Source organism: Physcomitrium patens, chromosome 9, assembly GCF_059467195.1.
Source record: "Physcomitrium patens ecotype Gransden chromosome 9, ASM5946719v1, whole genome shotgun sequence".
NCBI classification, from domain to species: domain Eukaryota; kingdom Viridiplantae; phylum Streptophyta; class Bryopsida; order Funariales; family Funariaceae; genus Physcomitrium; species Physcomitrium patens.
The window spans coordinates 12661093-12676254 of NC_143418.1; the positions used below are offsets into that span (position 1 = coordinate 12661093).

The 15162-nt window shown below is 39.8% G+C and overlaps 2 protein-coding genes across 8 annotated transcripts; one reads left to right on the forward strand and one right to left on the reverse strand.

Annotated features, from left to right (window-relative positions):
- Positions 1 to 8863, forward strand: LOC112286215 (uncharacterized). Of its 2 annotated transcripts, none has more exons than XM_024527896.3 (19): positions 1 to 734; positions 1004 to 1151; positions 1576 to 1664; positions 2096 to 2165; positions 2332 to 2417; positions 3006 to 3149; positions 3291 to 3409; positions 3627 to 3725; positions 4000 to 4072; positions 4200 to 4319; positions 4961 to 5029; positions 5315 to 5377; positions 5508 to 5663; positions 5977 to 6120; positions 6447 to 6515; positions 6801 to 6872; positions 7372 to 7623; positions 8160 to 8240; positions 8564 to 8863. In XM_024527896.3, the coding sequence occupies exons 1-19, from the start codon at positions 405 to 407 to the stop codon at positions 8684 to 8686; spliced, it is 2307 nt and encodes a 768-aa protein (XP_024383664.1). In that variant the 5' UTR covers positions 1 to 404; the 3' UTR covers positions 8687 to 8863. The 2 variants fall into 2 exon arrangements, with proteins under 2 accessions (XP_024383664.1, XP_090109343.1); XM_090253217.1 differs by having other exon boundaries at positions 19 to 734; positions 991 to 1151.
- Positions 8864 to 9477: 614 nt separating this feature from the next.
- On the reverse strand, positions 9478 to 14706 carry LOC112286216 (uncharacterized). 6 transcript variants are annotated; one of them, XR_016504795.1, is made up of 7 exons: positions 14501 to 14706; positions 12481 to 13784; positions 11958 to 12230; positions 11603 to 11754; positions 10756 to 11056; positions 10220 to 10430; positions 9478 to 9755 (listed from the first exon to the last, which is right to left on the reverse strand). XR_016504795.1 is itself a non-coding variant. In XM_024527899.3 (6 exons), the coding sequence occupies exons 2-6, from the start codon at positions 13763 to 13765 to the stop codon at positions 10279 to 10281; spliced, it is 2163 nt and encodes a 720-aa protein (XP_024383667.1). In that variant the 5' UTR covers positions 13766 to 13784; positions 14501 to 14706; the 3' UTR covers positions 9478 to 10278. The 6 variants fall into 6 exon arrangements, 2 of the variants coding, with proteins under 2 accessions (XP_024383667.1, XP_090109344.1); XR_016504794.1 differs by having other exon boundaries at positions 10145 to 10430; XR_002970960.3 differs by having other exon boundaries at positions 11958 to 12233; positions 14501 to 14663.
- Positions 14707 to 15162: the final 456 nt, after the last annotated feature.

A 15162-nucleotide genomic window follows, 5' to 3' on the forward strand; every position in this document is an offset into this window, starting at 1 on the left:
AATCGTGTGTGTGTGTGTGTGTGTGTGTTTGTTCTGTCTGACATGGCCATGCCGCTTCCCCCTCCCATGGACGATGTTTTACAGGGGAGCGATGCTTGTAATCCTTACAGTGCAGTGGATTACCGAACTAAGGCACACTTAGAATTAGAAGAAGAAGAAAATCTGTCTTAGGGAGATAGGAACGCTTTCGGCGGATGTAGTAGTTCGCTAGGCGACTGCTTGCCGCTCTGTCCTATAGCTGTGTTAGTGAAGAAGAGGTTATATTTGAGGTGAGGCGAAACTGTAGAGGAAGTGAGGGCTGGCTTTAGCGCACACTTTGGTGGCTTGAAATGGGAATTTCATCCGAAGAGGAATTACTCTGGTCAGTGCTTTGAGTCAGGGAGGAGAAAGGAAGGTGTCGTCACATGGAGGAGATGTGTGGAACCGGGCCGAGGTCGAAGCGATTGAGACTAGAGGCGGATGAGGCAGAGAGATCACCACTTCCTAGTCAAGCCCGACAGGACCTATTAGTGCGCTACGACGTTGGACCGTCGCGGCTTAGTGCGCCAGAGACGAAGAGTGCAAAAACTTCTGTTCATAAATATCACGTTGTCTCCCATGCCTTGACGGTTAATCGTGTTGAATGTAGGGAAGCATGGGCGACTGCGATCACTAGAGAGGAGAAGCTCTATGTACATCATTTTAGTCAAGCAACTTGGGCCGGAGCCCGTGTTTGTGCTTTCCAATCATCGCAGGTAATGCCACCACAGTGACTAGTGTCTAGCATGAAAGATCGCCTAACTGAGGGATGGTTACTCCCAGGAGTGGGAATTAAAATCTAGTCGAACTAGACGCACTCGTCGACAGTTGTGCTTGCTTGCTACATACTTGGCGCAATTTCATGTTTGACTTGATCTGACGGCATAATATTTCCCCAATTACGCTTTCTCGCAATCAGCTTAGAAGTTTGTATAGTTATCGTGCTTCTCTTGCCGTTTATTGAAGGAACAGAGTATCTTTACAGGAAAGTCCAGGGATCCTGAAGATCTTGTGTTTGATGTTTTCCGGAGAGTCGGTCAGTTCTCTGCAAAATAGGAGCTATGCTGCTGGTATCACGAAGCGGGAATGGAAATACCTAACAGCATTTGCTGCCTGTTTCTTGACTAATATGGGTGAGATCAGTTACGAGCCTAGGAGTCCGAGCAATTGATTCATGTTCAAATATGATCTTCTGTCAAAAATCTTTCCTATCCTCTCGCGGTGCTTTCTATGTATTACTACAAAGCGCAGATGATTCCGTTTGGATTACTTGGGATGATTCTTCCCATTTGATTGCGCACATATGTGAAACGGCATACATAGTCGATAGCATAGTGTTGATTGATCCTACCTCAAATTTTATTTTTTTAATTTTGGAAAACAAGTGGATTATTGAGCTAATCAATTTTCAAACGTTATAACAACTCTGCAATGCTAATTAATTGACTGGGATCTCATGCTACCGGTCAGGGACTATATGGCAAGGTTCAATCATTCACGTAAAGTATCCCACCAGCATACTCATGGTTATGCATTGCTGGATTTGCATTTGCACAGGAAATTATCTAGCTTTTGGTGGTATAAAAATTATACCTGGAATTCCCGAGCAGAAACTTGACACCATAATTAACTTGTGTGGGTTACAGGTAGGATTTCTTCAATTGTAATTTTTTTTTTAAGTTAAAGAGTAAAAAATAAAACGTATCAATGTGTTTGGAACAGCATCATCTTAAAATGCTAAAAGTAGTAGTAAAGCCGCTCTGTTCTCGTGTTCCAGCAAGAAGTGTAGGTCAACTTTTGAAAAACGTCGGTAACTAACGACACTACAATGCAATAATGCAGTATACAATATGTTGATTGATTTTGAAAGAAGACTACGTTGTAAGTTCCAGTGTTCAAGGTTGACGTTCAACTTTGAGTAGTGGATAAATCCCTTTCGTTCGTGTAGATGAGCAGTTTACTTGGTAGCGAGAGAAGGCATATAATAATGAAGTCCTTTTTTATCTGAAGAAATTTCAGAATTGCGCATAAGACCATATCTGCACTTTACGTGCTATTCACAGAAAACTCTGATCAGGGAAATAGGAAGGAAAGGCTGCTGGAACTCTGGAATGAAACGAAAGATAAGATATACTCTCTTAGAGAAGGTAACTGCTAATAGCATAATGTTTCTTGTGATTAATGTCTTCGTTTTGCTACAAGAAAATGCTTATCAACGTGGTTGTGTGGCAATTCAAGTAGATATTGGGGGATATTCTTCTTTTTGGTAATTGTTTTGCTTGACGAATGGAGAGATCATTTGTTGCTTGTCAGATGAAAGGCAACTAGGACTCCCTCCATTTGGCATTTCTATGTACTACCACTCAACTCTTCGAAAAGAAGATATTGACACTGTTCAGGTATCATTAAACTCCTTAGCTCTTCTTCAGTATTACACCAATACCGTAGACATGACTGAAGACTGAGGAATTTAAGTAGCGAGAACTTGAGGGTACCATTGTTGTTTTTTTTTTGAGGCTTTTGGCTGACTGACAACATATTGTTAGGTACCTGCATCTTAATGAAATCGCTTAGAGTACTGTTATGGCCTGGCCCTTTCGTGGTGGTCAGGATGCCCGTACCTAGCTCAATTAGTTTTTGCTCATAACGAATTACAAGCTTTGATATGTAGTTTGAGGTCGATGCGAGCACCATGTTACTCTGCTGAATAAATTCTGTTGATCATCAAAGAATGAAGTGTCAAAAAAGTAGACGTACCGACCTATACGTCTCCTGGAGCGGCTTATGGCCGCTTTTTAGTGGACGAAGATTTGGAAGTGGGTATAATGTCATGCTTGGATGCTGAGATGGAAGTTACTCGCTATACTTATGAATAGCCTTGTAGATCTACTCGTATAATTTACAATTGGGAGTATGATGAAAAAAACATGCTTCGTACTCCCAATTATATGTCAACAAGACTGATATGAAAAGAATATGCTTCGTAGGCTTGGATGGCGCAACATGGTGTAGAAGGTTGGAATACAAAAATATGGCGTAGAGAAGAGGAAATGGAGAGGAATGGACTACCGCTGTATGAGCTGTGGATTGCATCTTCTGAAAAATTGCCCACTGAGGTCTACACTTATCGGGTATATAACCTTTTCTTTAGTCCCCCGGTGATTTCTCGAAAATCAATTTTTTATGGAAAAGTTCGACTCTGAAAATCTGGGATGATCATGATTACAATGTTAAGTGATGCATAAGATTGTTAACATGTCCTATCATTGCAGGACAAATGCGTGATTGAAGTTATTTATGGACATTTCTGTGAAGAAATGAAGGAGGTTGTGGAACATCTTGAAAGAGCTTTCCATTATGGCAACGGCCGTCAAAGAGACATGATTAAAGAGTAAGGCTTTGAGTTTTTGAAACTTCTTTTGACATGCGATTCTCCTCGGTATTTGTAAGTAGGACACGCAATGCGAATAGGGAGGTAGGTGTGTACTTTGTGCTAAAATATGAAATTTAGGAAACCTGAGGGGAAGCAGGAGATTTAGTAGAATAATTGTTTCATCTCAGGTATTTTAGATGGGAGTTTGACCATGGGGACTGATTACTGATTGCAGGTTTATTGAATATTTTAAGACTGGATCAATAGATGCCCATAAAAGAGCACAGAAGATATGGGTTTCTGTAAAGGATCTCTCGTTAGAGACAAACATCGGGTAAGTCAATATCTTTTGTTTGGTTCGTCTCTCTTCTAGATGTATTCGTTGAGTTGCAATGAACAACTCTTTTCATATTTAGCCTATTAGCAATAGAAGTTTCGAATATGATCTTCGATTAAATTCAAAAAATAGTACCATATTTTCTTAGTGGACTCGCCATGGCCTGGTCTTTGTATATCATTTTTGGGTTTAACATCTGATCGGCTTAAGGAAGACTCGCCTGCAAAAGCTAGTAACTGACGAACCTGGAGACTTGTGGGTGTTGACTTAGTTTTATGGAGACATATCGCGATCCCATCGGTATCCGAGCCGAGTTTGAAGGATTTGTAGCAGCAGTCGACAAGGTCTTTGGTTCTTCAAAATTATTCCTTTCTTTTTAAGTCATGTGCATAAATTCTTCAAGGCCCTTCTTGACTGCGCTAGCAACGAAAGTATGATTTAGTTTGTGTCTGTGATATGAATTTGATTCAGGACAAGACCGTTAAGTATTCACGTCTCGCGGAAATATCAGAACAAGTATTGCGAACGCTTCCATGGCCAAGGGAGTTTGAAAAGGATGTCTTTCATATGCCGCAGTTCCAATCTTTAACTGTAAGTAATTTTCTATTTTCTCATGAAAGTATGTCTCCGTAAGACCGAATTTGCTAAATGAAAATCACAATTTAGCTCACAACCAAAAAAGTCACTGATTTAAGTTAACCAATTTTAAGAACATCCTCAACTTTGTGGCATCCATGGAAAACGCCAAACCTTCCACTTTCTGTAGGTGTCTTCCCTCCAATTTTCAATAATAAATGTCATACGTTGGTCTGAGTACCATATGTGCACTAGCTAAGTATGAAAGTTCTAACATTTCAATAATATGGTGTGTTCATATTTGACCCGGCTTTTGACTTATTATGATATCATACTTAAAAAACACGTCTTAAAATATTGAGTGCTACGCTCAGTTTTATTTCGTTTACTCATTCTGTAAAGATGGAGAAAATTGAGCATCGGTACTGGGTGTCAAACTGGATATACTGAAGTAGATTATCCATGAAGTCTAGTCATGGAAATATATTAAGCATAGAAATGTTTTATTGAAATCGTATTTTCCTGTATCTTTTTTGATTTTTTGAACCGGACTAGCCATTTCTCTAATGCTCTCTCGGGTCTCTAACGTAAAATTCATCCAAAACGTATATCAGAATCTATCATCTCGCAAGACTAAAATTTCTATTTTTTTGCAGATGATATCTTTCGCTAACAGCAGCATTCCAATAGGAATCAACCTACCAAATTATGAAGGAGTGCGCCGGGTAAGGCTAATTGATGTTGAGTTAGTCACTAATGTCTTGTTTTCGTTCGTGATATGTTCTCTGTAATGTCCATCGCAAGTAGTGATAACTGTGTGATGTTATAGGTCATGGCGTGGTCATGTACAGATATCAGCTTGTTAATTTCTAATTTGTACACGTATTTACATAGTTCATGCTTTACGTGGGGTGCTAATATTTTGTCACAGAGCATGATTCAGAATTCTGTCACGTTCACGTTCTTTTTACTCCTATATAGATAACCCAAGAAGTTGTCTTGTCATGCAGGAAGTTGGTTTCAAGAATATTGTCTTGGAGAACATTCTGACCGATCATGAGAACGTTGGAAAGGTAGATGTCCATTATTCTGAGAGTCACCGCTAATTATGTATATATTTGTACATTTATTTTCGACATCTATTTTTACTTGACAATCTCATCACTCTTGATAAGTACTTGATGATTCTGGAAATCTTGTCAGGTGACATTCCTAATAGACGGGGATCAAGAAATCTTCAAAAAGCGAGTACAATCTGCTTTGCATATCCAAATTGCTTGTCATGAACTCCTTGGCCACGGGTCAGGAAAGCTTTTCAAGCAGAGGGATGATGGTACTTACAACTATAAATATGGAGAAGTAAATTAAACCATATCAACCTTTCATCAAATGTCATTTCTTTGAAGGTTGAGTCATCAAATTGAAAGTGTAACATCTCAGCAGTTCTCGCATGTATAGGTTTCCAAGTCCTGAAGGTAATGTCTTCATATTGACTCAATCTCTTAATAAGTATAAGAGTGTTAACGCCTTTTGTGTGAAGTGATACCTTCTCCTATACACTAAATATGAAAACCTCAGTTTTGCTACATTTAATGTTTCGACATGTTGGTTGAACTAATCGAGTTTGTGGCAATGTTTAAGTTATATTCTTCCGATTTGGTGGCTTTTGCAGATCCAGCATCCTTTAACAAATGAATCGGTGATGAAATGCTATACATCTGATCAAACATTCGACAGTGTTTTTGGTTCGCTGAGTGCCACATTTGAAGAATGTCGAGCAGATTGCGTTGGGTTGTATCTGAGCGCAGAACCATTGGTACACAATATTTTTCTCAAATTCATTTTCAGTACAGACTTTCTGGTCACTGTCTAATTCGTTAGTGAACGTAGTATCACGACCTCTATCTGCAAATAAATATTATCTGCAATTCCATTTCCTGCTTTTAGTTGGAAGCCAGCTTTGAGTTGAGGTGATGAGTGAATCCTCTTTATTTTCACTCAGAGTACATAACTGCTCTTGAACTGGTAACATCAGCACTTAGCTTAAGTTCATATGTGATTTGGTGTAGTGATATGTGGAACTGGTACACCTTCACTTCGAATTGTTGCAGAGTTGTACTTAAGGTGTATCTGTGCGCTCAGGTGCTTAATATCTTCGGCCATACTGAAGATGAGGCGGACGATGTTGTGTACGTCAACTGGCTTTGCATGGTAGGTACTCTAGTGCAATCTTTTCTGTAGATAATGGTGTTTTCCTTGGCTTTTTAAAATGACATATAGCTATAAAATTTAAATGGCCTTTCGAGTTTTTTTATAACTCAAGAAAAAAATATATAGAAAAAAAATATAAATTTTAAACTGTTTTTGGATAGATTTAATATGGAGTTTCAAAATCTGTCGAAAATATGAGGAATTCAGCTATTTCTGAATAGCCTAAATGAGAACCGCTAAGACATTTAGCAGGATTCGTCATTTGAATTGAATGTGTGTTCACAGGTTCGAGCAGGGCTAGTTGCTTTAGAGTTTTTTAACCCACAAACACGAAATTGGAGTCAGCCTCACATGCAAGTAAGTATTGCCTAACCTGACTCCTTCATTAGTTCCTGTTTGCATCTATAGGTTCATTCGATGTGGACTCGAGTTCACTTGATAATTGCTCGTTAGTTTTGGCTATCCAAGCGAAATGAAGTCAAAAACTTATAAGTGACGGAAATTTTTATTTACAGCTTTAAGCAACTGTATGTAAATGTCGTTTTAACGATGTTATTTGAAATGAGCATTTAGGATCGCATTTTTCTTGAATGTATGGAATAGTTTATTATTACCTCTTAATTTCTAAATGTCTGATATCTTTTCATTACATCTTTCTCTCTTGCTTTGAATGTCCGACATCTCGGAGATTTTTGTACTAATCACAAATTCAACTTGTCGATTTGGTCATTGCTTCTGAAATGGAACGCTGGAAACAAGGTTCAATTTCATCAATTTTGATATGGTGAATTTAATTGCATTGGAAATTATTAACGGATATCAGTATTTTTACTCGGTGTTTATCTGTGTTGTGCAGGCGCGATACGCTTTACTACGTGTCCTGTTGAGGGCTTCAGAAAATGAAGCAAAAGACGAAATTGATCAGGCTGGTGGAAGTTCTGAGCCACCCTTCCTTCAACTGGTAAGTCAAGAAACCGAGGTTATGATCTCCTTGAATAGGTCAAAAGTGCGCTCAGTCGGACTTCCTGCTCTCCGAGATTTTTTGAAACGTCTTCAAGTGTACAAAACCACAGCAGATGTGGATAGCGCACGTGCCATGTATACTGAGGTGAGGAAACTATCTTCAATCAGCCTCCCTTCTAGTCAGACTCATAGGCTAGATCATTTTGAATGAAACTTAACTTCATACTGTGATATTTGTTTTTGTTTTTGTTTTTGTTCGTCTTGAACTGTTTAGAAAAAAGTTCTTTGACAATAGTATCGTGGGTTAAAGAATCCTTAGGGTTTCAGTATGTCAAATTTAAGAATGCAACTCTGTGGTTTGTACTCAAATCTTTATTCTTACTGGCACTCTAAATACTAAATTTCTGAGAAGTTACAGTACTAGTTTTTGCCATGCTCTAGATGAAAGTAAACACATCGGAGACAGAGTTGAATGGAATTTCCATGCGAAAGAGTTTACTCTGCATCTTCACATCTCATCACTACCAATGTTGTCAGTTCTAGTTCGTGTTCAGAATAGTCGAATATTTTCTTCAGAATAGTCGAATTCAATTCGTCTAGCTCGAGCCAATGTAGGTCAGAGGTTGAAGGCACCAAATCTTAGTGGTGTTTACATCTGTTATGTCTGGTTTCGATGTCCAGATCTCTCAAGTGCCAGACAATTTGCTCGCCTTGCGACGGATAGTCTTAGTCAAAAAAAGGCCTCGGCCTCTACTTGTTCAGGTAATATTCCGATCCCCTCAGTTTTTATAAAATGCAACTTTATGTGTGACTGCACTTAAACCTGGTTCAGTCCTAGTTGTTTATGAAAAGAATTTTGGTTTGTATTGTAGAAGAACGGTACCTGAAGGTTTTCAAATTATTGTAGATAAGTGTATCGAAAGTTGAAAGTTCTCAAAATGACCTTGGTCGTCAGAGGACAGAATCATTTGGTTATGTTAACTTTTCGTGTGACGTTTCTACATTAGTGGAACCAATTTCAGCTGGGCGATACTCAATGTGTGACATTTACTTAAATGAATAGTCGTTCGTGTTTTTCCTTGCAGGTGAACACAGTCCTGGATGAAAGCTGCGAAGAAGGTGTGCGGTTGATAGATTATCCGACTTCATTTGAGGGAGTCATCGCATCGTTTGTCAAGAGGTTTGAGGAATGGACGCTTACTTGCTGAGAATTATCATTCATACTCGACAAAGTAGCAGTTTGAAATGCGGCAGAGATATTTGCAGCTCGTAGTCGTTTACAAAGCGTCATTGCTGAGCTCAAATTTTTAGGTGTTAAAACGCCACAGTAATGTAGAAGTTAGCTCAGAATGAAATGGAGATTGTAATCTCGCGAATTCAAATTTCATACTCTCAACTTGGCATGTGGTTGTGTGTGAGTAAGGCAGTAATTTTTCAGAAAAACAAGAACTATATCACAATAATAGTAATAATAATAATCGTCGTAGAAGTAATGATAGGAGTAATTGTTCAAAAGTAATTTTTAGTCTATCCTAGTCTATCCTATTCCTGAATATATAATAGTAGACAGAAGATGTTGATCCAAGTATCATTTGAAACGTCTTGTAGACTTTTGAATAATAGTCTAGGTCCATAGAATTCGTCACTTTTAACGGCCATTTAAATTTAATAAATCTTATAAAGTTTTATAAAGTTGATTACTTCTAACAATTTTAACAGTATAGTACTAATCACAATAGACGTAACTCTTTCATTCAAATGAGTTGATTATTGAGTGAAATAAGTCTGTCTGGGGCACAACAAAAATTTGATCGAATGCAACCAAATACTATACAGCGAAAAAATAAAATGCACATCCCATTTTTAAATGGTGAACTTTGTGCGTTTAGCTTTCAAACGGACACGTCATGGAAGGTTTAAAGTAATAGAGAAGAAAAGCATGTATCATTTTGTCATAGTAGAACCAGCATGGAAGATTTGAACTAAAATGCTAACAGGATAAGAAACTGCCACAGAAAGATCAATTAACAAATCTGGGACTAACAAGTACATTGTATGAAGCAAAGCTTTGAAAGCTGCTCCAACCTTTCTGCAACTACATCTCAATATATTAAGCAAATTGCAACAAAAATATCCTTCAGAATTGTGATGTATGCACTGGGTGCTATATGTCGGAAGGTCGGTCGAAGATGCATTTGAAACTGGCGAAAGAAAAACGTAATCCCAAACGAAGTGCCAACTGCGTCATAGCTTGGTCACCTGTGAGACAAAATTCCTCTAAAACACAGACACCAGTCCGACGAATGCAAATTCCAAGGTCGAGATTAGTCCCGACCCAAAATTTCTCTGCCTTTCTGCTCAAAAGTCAGGGTATCAAAAGCAGCCAATGATTGTGTGATTTTACAAACCCTACGGAGATTGCACTTGAAGACTAGGCTGAAGATGGAGAGGAACCTGGCAATGACTAGATTGAGAAAATCGTCTGTCAACTTCTTGCGGAGCTAAGCACTAGCTGACAGCAACTATGGAAAAGAAAAGAAACGAAAAGAAAAAAGAAAAAAAACTGAATCTTCGCATTCTCTATTCATCTATAGGATGTAAGGGGTTTTTTAATATTAACATTAAAAATAAAATTAAAAAAATTAAAAACACACACGCACACTTACCAGATGGTTCTCATGTCCAACAGACCCGATATTATGCCGGACTAGCATGTGTAACGATTTTCAGACATCTCTTACCAGCCAACAGGGACGCTGATACAAATTGGAGGTCGGACTTGTGCACGAATCAAATCTATCTAAGCCTTAGCAGCAGGCTTAGTGGCAGCTTCTCGATTCTTGGCAGCCACTTTGTCAGCTACCTCCTGGGCGGTCAAAGGGAGGTAGTATATATGTGGTTTCGATCTTGTTTTCCTGAAAAGATCATCCAGGGTAGGAGTCCTCTCGACTTCTGTACACATAAGCGTTCAAAATCACAATAATCAGTAGCTACCATGGTTCCTTGTAAGCCGAAATAAATCGAAAGGGTAACCAACTTGCTAAATCGAGTGATCTCCCCTATTTTCAGCAAGACCCATCCTAAAACCCAGAGAAAAGAACAGAAAAGAAAGAAACAAGAAAAAAAAGATTCTATTCTGAAAAATTCCTAAGCAACAAAAGATTTAGGTAGTAGCAGCCGCAACTAATACAACACGGTGACGATCATCAAAATGTTGACCATCTTGTCTGAACAGAATATTCACCCACTTCACGATAATCTGTAAATCTTTGCTTACCTTGCTTATTAGTCTTATCCTTGGAAGGCAATGGAAGGGGTGGGGGAGGAGGAAGTGAGGCTGCTCCATCTGTTGAAGCCTTTGAGTTAGCTGACATGACTCCTCTAGGAGTACTAGCGTTGGTGGAAGGAGCTACTGTTGGAGTTGAAGCCACAGCTGCGGATGCTTTGTCACCATCACTTCGAAGTTTCACATCGGATGGATCGACAAATTCAGCTGTTAAAAGTCGTCCTCCTTGTGGAGGCCACTGAAGATTGTACAGTGCGTTGCGTGTGGCTGTGGCCTCCTCAACAGATGAATACTAAACAGGCACAAATACACATCGTTAAAAGAGTGTACTGAGAATAGTTTTGTTAACAGCTCACACAACTTTAAGAGAACATTACGCCAGAGTAAAGGTCAGCACAACTTGAACTTGTTGGACGGGAAAAACACAACTCTCGGGAAAACCTGAAACCATGACTTCAGTCTAAACCTCATACATAACCTTGTTGACAGAGAAACTAACACCAAACTCCCGCAAATGCTATAAGTTGAGTAAAGAAAGACGTTACATTCTGAAAACAAATATTTCAACTGAGACAGGAAAGAATAGTAAATCTCAAACATTCATAAAAACAGGATATAAGTTTAGATAGTGAATTATCAGATGAATTTGTGCAGTATGATAATTTGAGAAGAAAAAGGAGAGACCCAGCTATTTCAACTTAAACAACAGAATTTCGCTACACCAAGCCAGAATTAGTCCCAGACTGAGAGGGAGGTTGTAGGGACCAGAAATAATTGACACTAAAATAAAGTTATGACGTGTTTAAGTTGAAAAACGATATCAAAATATATAACTTACTGTGACATAGCAGTGGGTTTTGATTTGGTCCATCCAAATATCTTGGACCGTGCCTGTTAGTGCAAGTAGCTCCTTGACGGCTTTGAAAGTGAAGGGTCTTAAAAACCTATCAATCTTCAACGATGTTGTGGCGGGCTTGGCACTAGGTGGCACTGCATATCATCCAGCAAGTACAAACACATAAGATGAACAGACAGTATTCCGGCAAGATGCTCATCTGTTTATAGCATTCTAATCAGGCAAATAATCTTGTTCCAGCGAAGTAAATAACAATCGCAATTCCCAGCTGGACAAAAAAACTTGTATGTTGAAGTAAATGAACCTGATGTCGATAACAAAGATGAAACTGCCTTACCAACACGTGTTTTTTGGCTCTCTCCGTTGCCTGAGGCTTCCATTCTTACTGGGGCAGTCCTAGTAACGGCCAACTTGTCCGAAGGTATACTCTTGGGAGTAAGCGCTGCGGCAGATGAAACAGGAGCATTCGGAGAAATGACTGCATCCCGAGAGGTTGATTCTAGCAACTCGAGAGGTTGAATCTCTTTTCCCGGCCCCTTGCCATCTCCATCGCCTTTAGTTGAATTCCAGCGTCGTCGTTTTGTGGGCTCCGAGGCAGTATTTTCTCCATCTACTATTCAATGGAGGAAAATCGAAACGAATCCACAATGATTAGAGTTACAACAAGGTGCAAATACTCCATTTAAAAGCACAAACCATCAGGGCTGCTACGATACTCAAACTAATCAAAAGGAAGCCAGATTGTAGGTTGGACCAGATCCTGCACTTATGAATACACTATATGAAAGATAATAAGCTGATAGGGAAGCTGTTACAGATGAACGCATGGGAAGAGAATGTGAACAAGAAAGAGGGCCAACCTGCCCCCTTTCTTTTCGATCCTTTCAGGGAATCCGCATCAACATCCATCAGCGTCCCATCGTTTAGTTTTTCTGCGGCTGTCGCTTCGTCAGCTTCTTTGATGACATCCTCCATAGGTGCCTCGCCCATAGGATCATCACTTTTGCACTCCAACGTTTCTACAACCTCCGCATCACGTTTCAAGTCTTCACCAGCAACAACCAAAGTTGAAATTTCCTCCGACTTCACTACCGTGGTACTTGTCTCTTCCGTCGTCGTAACCGCGGTTGCTGATTCTTCCAAGCTTGTAACAGTGGTGCTCGTTGTAACAATTCGTTCCTCCTGTACAATCAATTGCCCTCCTGTATCATTTAGGTCTTTAGAGACAACTGAAACAATCTGGTCTTCCGCAGTCGTTACCACAGTCTTTTCAACGGTTCTAGTGACAACCTCCTCCTCCTCTCCCACGGCCTCATCCACAACTCCTCCAACAGCTGGCACTCCATCGGTAGACCTCTCAGACAGAATTTCTTCATGCACTGTATGAATAATCTCTTCCCTTACTTCCTGTACTTGAGGCTCTTCCTTTCTTTCAAGGCTTTCATTCGAGACTTTCAAAACAACCTCTGCAAGAACACCTTCCTCAACAGCGTCTTCTTTGATTTCTAAAGGGGATTCCCTATTGGCGTGCTTATCTTCATCCTCTGCGATCTCCAGCACAGGTTCTCGGCTTTCTCCTACTGCAGTTACTGGTTGAGTAACGAGGACTTCCGATGCAGTGGCTATCTCGTCTGCCTCGACTCTCGCGTTCTGAGACGCAGTTTCTGACTTCTCGGTTTCTTCAGCTGCAATGCTATGGAATGAGGTATCTTCTTCCTGAGATTTGGTTTCTGCATCTGGTACTGACAGAACCGTTGGTTCCTCTGTCGGATGTTCAGAAGGCAAAGCAATGTTTTTTGGACTTCCCGGAACTTCAGTTTCATCCATTGTTACAGCGATAGCAGGTCCAGAAACCACATTATACGCATGCTCTTCTACAGCTGCATGCGCATGATCCTTAGAATGTTTCATTTTGACTGGAGTTACAGGATCAGGTAGCACAGAATCCACAGGAGCAGGACCATTAGTTTCAAATGTTTTTTGCTGCTCCATTTCTTCCTGCCTGAGTACATCTTCAAGTCGATCGACCAGATCCTTTTTCAAACCCTTGATTTGGATGCCACGTTTCCGGAGCTCCTCACGCAGTTCCGTAACCTTTAACTGCTCGGGAGTGCGATTCCCTAATGCCTTCGACGGTGTCACCATTATGTATCTCAATTAGATCCTGAAAAAATCAAACTCAAAAATTACAATCACATTGAGGTAAGCAAACCCACATCACTCTATTCAAATGAGTGGATCCGTTAGGTGGTATGTACTCGAAATAAACATTTATTCATGCACTTACATCATACAATAGCTCGGCAGGTACCGCACAACATATAAACGAGGACTACAGAGTCAAGGAATGGGCTGTTTCGAAGGCAATAAAGCGGGTTACAAGAGTAGCAATGGATGAAGTAATCACTATTCTTCATTAACACACCACCACATTCGGGACACTGTAGACAAAAATCCTAACCTTGACCCTGCCAGCTACCAGAAATCAAGATCTACAAAGTTAGCGGGAGTTTCAGACATCGTTCACAAAGTGCAGACACCGTAAATGTTCAATCATTATTAGCAGACATAAATCTGGAGACACTGCGAAAACGGCAGCACTCGTGCATCCTGCGCGAGTTGAAGCACAAGCGATCCGTTGAAGATATTAAAATCCTAACAGAGCACCAGCAATATATATATATATATATATATATCCTTCGATCACAATGCCGACTGTATAACTGTATAATCCCTTCTTTGCACAACTGGAAACCCTTCCATCACCGAAATTCTTTGCGCCACGCATCCACCCAAATTAAAACTCGAAGAACTACACCAAACCCTAATCAACACCAACCTGGACAAAAACAGAGCAGCAAGAAGAAAAAATTGACGAACCTGCAGCAGAGCTTGTGACTGCATTCACTTCCTTCGAGCGAGCCCTTCCCTCCGCCGTTCCTCCACCGTTCCTCCGCCCTCACGCAGCCAAAAAAACAACACAATGCGAGCAGCATCACGGCAGCTCGCAAAGGACAAGCCCAAACACAAAGCACTCGGTCACGAAGTGTGCGGGAAGGTGTTTGAATGTGGACATTACGGAGCGTAATGGCACCCTCGTCCATGACTGTTCCACCGTGAAACTTTCCTCCCCCCCCCCCCCCCCCTTCTCCTCTGACATGGCCTTCCCCTTGCGAGCCCAGCCATTTCAGTCAGTTTTGAAGAAGAAAAACCATGAAGCATCTTTACGTGAAGTGCATTTTGTTACAAATCATGAGCATAGAAAAACAATTGTAGTGAAAATATATTTATACATACACATGTGTGTGTATGTATGTATATATTTATTTATTTGATCAATTTTAAAGCTAAAATCTATTTCATCTTATAATTGTATTTTATGTATTATTTTGTTGTTTAAGTTATATATATTTAAGCAGTATTTTTTTCTGTTTTGCGTCCTTGATAATAACAATACCAACTAATAACCATGTATGTTGATTATTTAATTGAGATTAGTTGGTATTGTTATTATTACGGATGCAATTGTTTGAAATCCTTAT